This window comes from Triticum aestivum, chromosome 2A (genome assembly GCF_018294505.1).
Source record: "Triticum aestivum cultivar Chinese Spring chromosome 2A, IWGSC CS RefSeq v2.1, whole genome shotgun sequence".
Classification (NCBI taxonomy): Eukaryota; Viridiplantae; Streptophyta; class Magnoliopsida; order Poales; family Poaceae; genus Triticum; species Triticum aestivum.
The window spans coordinates 542,245,012-542,254,000 of NC_057797.1; the positions used below are offsets into that span (position 1 = coordinate 542,245,012).

General features: G+C 46.9%; 1 protein-coding gene across 4 annotated transcripts; it reads right to left on the reverse strand.

Moving 5' to 3' along the window:
* Positions 1-3,280: 3,280 nt before the first annotated feature.
* Positions 3,281-7,148, reverse strand: LOC123189326 (uncharacterized). Of its 4 annotated transcripts, none has more exons than XR_006495703.1 (3): positions 6,614-7,148; positions 4,369-5,701; positions 3,281-3,551 (listed from the first exon to the last, which is right to left on the reverse strand). XR_006495703.1 is itself a non-coding variant. In XM_044601721.1 (3 exons), the coding sequence occupies exons 1-2, from the start codon at positions 7,146-7,148 to the stop codon at positions 4,380-4,382; spliced, it is 600 nt and encodes a 199-aa protein (XP_044457656.1). In that variant the 3' UTR covers positions 3,281-3,551; positions 4,369-4,379. The 4 variants fall into 4 exon arrangements, 3 of the variants coding, with proteins under 3 accessions (XP_044457656.1, XP_044457655.1, XP_044457654.1); XM_044601721.1 differs by having other exon boundaries at positions 4,369-4,444; XM_044601720.1 differs by having other exon boundaries at positions 3,281-4,444.
* Positions 7,149-8,989: the final 1,841 nt, after the last annotated feature.

The following is an 8,989-nucleotide window of genomic DNA, read 5'->3' on the forward strand; positions in this document are numbered from 1 at the left end:
GGGGGCGCCCCAGCCCACCTGGGGCTGGTCCCCTCCCACACTTGGCCCATGCAGCCCTCCGGGACTGGTGGCCCCACTTGATGGACCCCCGGGACCCTCCCGGTGGTCCCGGTACGTTACCGATAAAACCCAAAACTTTTCCGGTGACCAAAACAGGACTTCCCATATATAAATCTTTACCTCTGGACCACTCCGGAACTCCTCGTGACGTCCGGGATCTCATCCGGGACTCCGAACAACAGTCGGTAACCACGTATATCTATTCCCTATAACCCTAGCGTCATCGAACCTTAAGTGTGTAGACCCAACGGGTTCGGGAACCATGCAGACATGACCGAGACGTTCTCCGGTCAATAACCAACAGCGGGATCTGGATACCCATGTTGGTTCCTACATGTTCCACGATGATCTCATCGGATGAACCACAATGTCGAGGATTCGATCAATCCCGTATACAATTCCCTTTGTCTAGCGGTATTGTACTTGCCCAAGATTCGATCGTCGGTATCCCGATACCTTGTTCAATCTCGTTACCGGCAAGTCTCTTTTACTTGTTCCGTAACACATCATCCCGTGATCAACTCCTTGGTCACATTGTGCACATTATGATGATGTACTACCGAGTGGGCCCAGAGATACCTCTCCGTTTACACGGAGTGACAAATCCCAGTCTCGATTCGTGCCAACCCAACAGACACTTTCGAAGATACCTGTAGTGTACCTTTATAGTCACCCAGTTATGTTGTGACGTTTGGCACACCCAAAGTATTCCTACGGTATCCGTGAGTTGCACAATCTCATGGTCTAAGGAAATGATACTTGACATTTAGAAAAGCTTTAGTATATGAACTACACGATCTTTGTGCTAGGCTTAGGATTGGGTCTTGTCCATCACATCATTCTCCTAATGATGTGATCCCGTTATCAACGACATCCAATGTCCATGGTTAGGAAACCGTAACCATCTATTGATCAACGAGCTAGTCAACTAGAGGCTTACTAGGGACATGGTGTTGTCTATGTATCCACACATGTATCTGAGTTTCCTATCAATACAATTCTAGCATGGATAATAAACGATTATCATGAACAAGGAAATATAATAATAATCAATTTATTATTGCCTCTAGGGCATATTTCCAGCACCACCATCCTCTCGGCCACCACCACCCCCTCGGCCACCACCATCAACACCATCACCGCACCGCCCCCTCGGCCACCTCGATCAACACCATCACCGCCACCACCCCCTTGGTCACCACAAACATTCCGAAGAGAGGCTTCCAAGATCTCTCCACGAGTGAGCTCCCAATACTTTCTTGCAGTTTCGTCCATTGTGTTTGGATTCATGAACATGATAACACATTCTTCGGCCTTCTTGGCATCACAAATCCTCTCCTCCTCAAGTGCAAGCCTACGCTCCTCCGCGTTCAACTTTCTATTTTCGGCCGCCAATTTGGCCTTCCATTTCTCATCCTCCAACACCCTGAGCTCATTCCGCCTTGCCATCTTCTCTTCTTTGCGCTCGACCTCCAACACCTTATTGGTCTCGATCATTGCCACAAGTTCTTCTTTGTAAGTGCCACCGAATAATTTCTCTTCTTTCTTTCTTTTGCAATCTTGTTCCCCTCCGGTCTATTGTTGGCATCTTCGTCAACCTTGTCGTCATCCTCAACAGATAGGCTCAACCTTGATCTCTTTGGAGTGGTCTCTGCGATTCTTTGGATCCACTTCTCGTTTTTGCATAGCTCTTTATAGCAATGGTGCAACGTGAAGGGCTTGTGACCGAACTTGGTGTTTTTATGCTTGAATAGTTCTTGGATGTCAGGGGCATACTCCTCCACTTGCACACTGCTCGATGGCGCATGATTCACTTGGTTGATGCACCCGGACCATCGATGGCATTGATCATGAATGGGGCCCCAACAATGCCCAAGAGAACCTTGCGTACAGCTTGATCGCACATCGACGGAGTTGTTGTAGTGGTCGATAATTCTCTCCCGAAACATGGTTTTGGTTTGATCCGTTCCGGTCGTTGCATACATGAAGATCGCGCACCAAGCATCGCAAAGAGCAATATCCTCCTTTAGGTTGTCGTTTTGGGTGCGACACCTTGGCACCTTCGTGCTTGCTTCGGTTACCTCCGCAACCTCCTCTTCCTCGGCCACCACCTCTTCGGCCTCCACCTCCTCGGCCTCCTCCTCTTCCCCGGTCACCTCTTGCTCCATGTCTTGGACGACCTCCAAATGATCCCCAAACGAGTCGTAGTTGAGCTCGTCAAGTCCAACGGCGGTCGAGGACTCCAAGGAGGCGAGGAATTCGACCGTGTTCATCTCCGCACTACAATAAACAAAGCAAACACTACCAACAATCACTATCGGATACCAACAAGACGCGAGGTTTTTCTTTTTACCTTGTAGGAATTTCATCGAGCACTTGGCGACCGTGATGCTTCTTGCCGGCTGAAGCCGCCGCCCGTGCCGGAGCAGTGGCCGTAGGGGCCGCCGGAGTTGCAGCACGAGGCGCCACTTTGGCCTTCTTCATCTTCTTCTTCGCGGCCGCCCCAGCGAGTGCTGGCGGCTTTCGAGCTCGTTTGGCTCCGACAGGTGCGGCGGGAGGGTGGCGGGCCGTTGCCGGAGAGGCGGTGGCCACCCTGGAGGCCATTGGAGCGGTTGGAGGAGCTTGGACGCGGTGGGTTATTTTTCATCCCCAAACTCTCCTTCGGTGCGTGGGTGATTTCCGGCGACGATGGCCAGCGGGGTGAGGAAAGAGGCTGGGCTATCCATTCCGGCCAACCAGACTGTCATTGGTGGCGGCGGGGGAGGGGGGTGGGGCATGGCGGCTGCGTCGCCGGGAGACGGGCGACGCTGGGTAGGAGAAAGAGAGGCACCAGTCTTACTCGGCCATCGCGGGAGTGAGTATATTTAGGGAGATTTGGGGATATCGGGAGTTGGAGTAAAAAAATTACCCCACTATGCTTTTTAGGGGATCGGCTAGGTGCCCCATAAGGAAGTATAATCGATTTTTTACACCCTTATGGTCTTATGGCCTTTTATGGGATGGGTTAGGAAGCCTTAGATACCTAAGCTGGGAAGAGGTTGATGAGGATGCAACAGCACGGCCACCAAAAGTTTTCAGTCAAACTGGCTGCTCTCCCCGATGGGCTGAATTAGCATAGCAGGCCACATTCAGAAGGCCACAACGACTGAATCTGAATGTCAGCCACCACGGCACATTCAGTTAAAAAAAATTCCCCATGGTTTCTCACTTAACAATAGCAGAACGTAACAGCTCGATGTACTGGCCATATTACCTGGTGGTTCAATTGAGAAATATGCTGCGAATATTCAGGCTGACACTGTAGGTCCGGAACAACTCACATGGTTCGTCAGCAAACTACAGCAAGGCCAAACTTCTCAGGTTAATCCTAACCCCAAAATGCGACCAAATTCCTAAAACAGCATGTTTCTCCAGGTTTTCCGCAAAACGAGAGTTCACCAAACTACCATCATCAGCTTCCTAAGCCATCAGAGCACCTGCACCTGTTAGTTCTAAGAAATGAACACGGAAAGTTAGTGAAATATACAGTATGAAACTTCAGGGATGTTTCAATATGAGCATGAGGTGCATTTCGACAAGGAAAACGTGATATAAAAAAAGATAACGCAGTGTGTTATTTTAAACAAACAGTCACTACTACAGTAGTACTTGGCCAGTGTGCAACATGCTTATTTTCTACTTGATTGAAGCAGAAAAACAGTGATCACTTGTTGAGAAATAACAAGCTTGAGTTTCAGGCTTGACTAGTGGTAATACTTCAGGAAAAGGAAAGACTAGTGATGGCAATGCTATACATCCGTCATGGTCTTATACGCTACACAACTTCATGCCTAATTTGCACTTGCGAATTTAATCAGGTCTACTAGCTAAGAAACAAAAATACACCCATCTGAAAGGTGCACGGTAAAACAAACACAAATATTGTCAGCACCACCATCAATACAATATACAAGCTATTGATATAAGACTGCATTGTGAAATGAATATTTTTTATAACAAATGTGAGAAATATCATTAACACTAACATGTAATTATGCAACTAGTATTTTGAGTCCCAAACAAATTACTAATTCTGTTGAAATACCAACCAGATAAGCAATGACGGTCTAGTAGGATGCTGGTATATTGGACAACAACTAGTAGTCATTGAGAAACTACGCACAACATTTATATCAAGTCATAAACTCAATGCGCTGACTATATGTAAGACGAATACATCATCCTAAACATGTGAATGTATGATATATAGCAAGAGTGGGTCAATAAAAAGACTTCAACCAAGAGATACAATGGCTGGTAACTTGGTACCTTCATTTCTTCTAGCATTTGTCTGAACGAACCAGAACATCAGCTAAAGTTAGCTGTTTTGGGGCACCCTTCTTGCCTGAAAAGAAGTTCCTTTGGTCAAGATACAAGAATTTGAATGAAAGCCACCATAATGACACATAATGTTTTTACAATGGGTGGCATCAACATCATAAAATTAGTGCTGCCTGAGAGCATCATTTAACATAATTTTGCTTTTGTTCTAATATCAGTGTTAGCGGAAACAATGCACTAAAATTTGGCTGTGTGATGAATTATTGATGCAGGGGCCAAGGGGTGTAAACTCTTCCTTGATCTAGAAAACAATAATTGAGCTATAAAGTAGTATTGAAGTTACAATGCATAGAGCAGGTTACCAGGAACTCTTAACACCTTACTCAACACACATAGCAACTAAGAGTATAAACAGCACAATACTTATACGGTAGATATCATGCTGTGATCCAGGGGCGGATCCACTATTGGTCATGGGTGTACAGATGTACACCCAAAATGTCCTGCAAAAAAAACTATATATATGTAAATGACAAAAATACTAAGCTCTCGTGTGGCAAAACAGATCAATAAGCCCATCGGCTGCAGCGGCACAGCCCAGTAACCAGCAGCCCAAGAGCAGCAACAAACCGCCTCTGCTCTCACACTCTCACGCAGGACAACACTAGAGATACTCAGCAGCTCAACTTAGTTCAAATGCCCATTAAAAAACTCAGTCTAAATTCAGCAAATCCACCGGCACCAGAGCCGAACTAGCACGGGGCCTGAGCGGGCGTGCGGCTGTACCGGTGGAGGGCTCGACCAAGCCGACGGCACCGGAGGCGAACTGGATGGAGCCCCCATAGTCAAGCCGTGCAGTGCCATGCCTGCCGCGGATGCAACATCAGCACAAACGGGTCATGGAATGAGCGGCATGTACATTTGTAGGAGCTTATATTTGGATTTAGTCATTTAGAAATAGATAGCTCTACACATGACCACATTAGTAAAGAGGAAGACTGTTGATTTAAAAACAACAAATAAATTATCTTTGGATTGAATTCATTAGTAAAAAAATAACATATGAATTATTTTTGGAATTACTCCATCCGTTTCAAAATAGATGACCCAACTTTGTACTAACATTAGTACAAAAGTTGAGTAATCTATTTTGGAACGGAGGGAGTAGATATATAGCTCTTTGTAAGTTTCTTCCTCTTTTGAGCTATTTTTGTTTTTGTGAACAATCTGTATTGCTATGGGCCAATGGACTTCTCTGTCAGGGTGAAAAAAAATTGAACACCCAAAGTTGATTTCCTGGATCCGCCACTGCTGTGATCACCTGGAAAAGCAGGCATCCTTTGATCAAGGTACAAGAACTTGAACGACAACTACAATATTAACAGGCAACACTTTGTAACAGTGTATATATATCTGTGCATTGCATACTGAATTGTGCTAGTGACAGAACTGATGCATAGAACATGTTATCATGAATTCAGCACACGATGCCCATAACTTATATATTGCCTTATTGTTAATCAGACTATCAGAGAATAAATCAATTTTGAAGACAATACTTGAGTAGTCGGTGAAATAAACAAAGTATAGAGGTGTGGTTATTAAGTGAATACAAAGTACTTGAGGAGTGGCTATCATTTTCTAAAAAAGAACAAAGAAGGCTGCTACACTATGGAGCAGAAAATATCCACACTTCAACTTGTTCAGGCCAACATTTCAAAAAAAATAAAAATTGTTCAGGCCAAAGCCATTGCCAAGAACCCATCAGATTTATTACTTCAGAGTTTCCATATGTTCAGAAAATAAAGTATAATGCCATACCACAAACCCCATTTTGATAAACTGTTATCGGAACATATGCACAATTTCGTAACTGAGAATACACACCATTGCTAACCATATATGGTTGTTCTTAGTCCAAGCTAAAGTGTACCATCACAGCAAACAAAAAGTTACGAATTTTCTGTAGACGAGCTAAATCACCCATATCAAAACTTTATTTAAGACCAAGTCAAAACCCAACTTTTGTTCGGAGACGCTGAACACCACAAACAAACATGATATCGAAGGCTAGAGACACAAGATCCAAGTAACATGTAAAATAGATAGACTAATTACCAGCCCAAAGTACCTAGTAGTAACTAGTAATAGTACATGCTTAGCAAGCATGGCAGGAGGATATCTTAACTAGTACACGAACTTAAGAGAAATGCTGTAGAGTATTGTGATTCACCTGGAATATGGCTTGATCCAAGAAATGACGGGAGCACACATGGCAAGAACACATTTGACCCGCAATAGCATGGATGGATACCACTGGCCAACACAGATGACTGAGCAATGATCCTGTTCCGGCGCATGTCCATGCTAACAATAACTTCAGCGCCCAAGTTGAGGTACAGCAAGTCAGCGTTGAGCGGATCAATGGCGCCAACCAAAGGCCTCTCCTTGGCATCCAGTGACACCTGGTGCTCCAACGTCCAGCGGCCGCTCTCGTCGTCCAGCACGAATGACCTGATCTGGTAGGGCGCCTCCATTGAAACCTCGACATACAGCAGCCTCCCGTCGCTGACACCCATCCGCCTGTATTTGATAAGGTCGCAAATCTCTGCGTGCGATTGGCGAGGAAGGACGCTGCCGGGAGGCAGCTTGATGTGGCGGAGCTCACACTTGTCACTGAACGGGTCCATGGAGAGGACGCCCAAGCTCACATCCACCCACCACAGACGTCCACCAAAGGCCAGCACCTCGTGATTCAACAAGTGCATCTCGCGCCCAGGCTGCAGCGGAGATGGCCGCACCGTGGCGTCCCATTTCCCTGTGTCCGAGGAGAAGCAAAACACCACGAAGCGCCCCTCGCCGTTGAGCTCTAGGAGCTCAACAACGGCGTACCTCTTAGGCGGCCCGTGCCCGCCGTCTGCTTGGGTGAGCAGGCCCGTGGCCGTCTGCAAGATCTCCTAAATGCCCAAGTAGTCCGGAAGGCGGACAAGCTGGCCAGTAACGGGGTTGCACATGTAGCGCACGAACTCCTTCTCGACGGCCTCATCCATGACCACCTTGGCTTTCTGTTCCGTGGGGCGGGCCAGGTTCAGCCCCGCGGCCGTGTGGGCGCTCAAACGGATCCTCGTGGTCTTCAAGAGGAGAAGGCCGTCCTGGCTCGCGGCGAAGACGACGCTGGCGTGCAAGTTAACGTACCTGCGGTCGGGGTTGCGCTTGCGTTCCTCCAGGTCGTACGCCCTCTCGGGGATGGAGAAGAGAGTGGCCGACGGCGGCGGCGCCAGCGAGAAGGACGCGCCTCGCGTGTAGTTCGTCGTCTCCGACAGGCGGTAGATCATCGCCCAGGGAGGGTTCGAGGCGGCGGTGGAGAGGGAGCGGCGGAGGTGGCCGGGCAGACGGCGGAGCGGGAGCAGCACATCAGCGGAGGCGGAGGCGGCGACGGCGCGGTAGAGGTGGCCGGAGAGGGACCAGCATTGCGGCGGAGGCCGGGGAGGAGGCGGCGGCGATGGATTTGGTAGCAGGCGAAGAGGAGAGCAGACCGGAGAGGGTTTTGGGTGGTTTTGGGGAGAGGGAGAGGGAGCGGGGTGGAATGGCTTCCGGTCGGAGAAGCCGAGGAGGGAGGGGCGGACGCTTTGCTGGCTCTGACAGAACGTTTCGTGCAAGTTTCCCCATCCCATGTGCTTCACTAATCGGTATGCTTCCGTTGGATCCTGGGCAAGATTTTGGATTATGATTCGTGATCTACGTGAGTGACAGATTGAGACTACTCCTATCATCGAGACATCGACACACACTGCAGTGCTATACTGTACAAGATACAGGTCACCAATTAACAATCACGTAATCCTTCCTCTTCCAAAATTTTGCAATTGATTGTGCAATACTATGCAAATACCTATAATTTTTCGGAAATCTTATTTGGCTGACATTCTCTGGGAGAGTAATGGAAAACGATCCCCTTTTGATGGCAGTTTTAGTTTCGAGATCAAACAGTAACAATTTTAAACGAAAATTTGCATTCTTTGACAGAAACTGCCGTGTGGTTCTGAAGAAACTGTCATCTTCAAAATTAAAACTGCCAGCGAAAACATTCGCAGATGCCATCCCTCCCGACCAACGTCTAAGTGGGTCCATATTTTTTTTAAATACATAGGAAAAGATTTGGAACTTGGTGTTGAGAAACGCAATACTCCCTCCTGCCCATAGTCCTATAAAATGTTATTACAACTAATATGTACTTCCTCTGTTCCATAATATAAGAATATTTTTGACACTAGTGTAGTATCAAAAATATTCTTATATTATGGGATAGAGGGAGTACTAAATTGCCTGTTGTGAATGCATCCAACGAATCTCATTAATTATCCATCAACACCCTGCCATGTGGGGTTCATAGTTTAAATATTGGATGTGTGTGATAGTTTCGAGATTATTTCTCCAGTACACTCGGACTAGCTAATTTTTCAAGGTAGCGGCCAGATTTTTGTCGAGCTTTGTATGTAGACTTGCATACCTCTTCGTTATGGCAATCGTATCACTTCATTCCACTCCATTTCATGTTTCTCTCTTCTTACACCAATCATATCCTTTGTTAGAGAGAGAACCTATGTGT

Bases quoted from the DNA above. Each gene is read 5' to 3' on its own strand.
- LOC123189326 (XM_044601719.1), bottom strand. From the start codon at position 7,148: ATGCACTTGTTGAATCACGAGGTGCTGGCCTTTGGTGGACGTCTGTGG. The intron at 5,702-6,613 runs GTGAATCACAAT...CTGCTTTTCCAG, and splicing joins TGGATCAAGCCATATTCCAG to GTGATCACAGCAGTGGCGGA.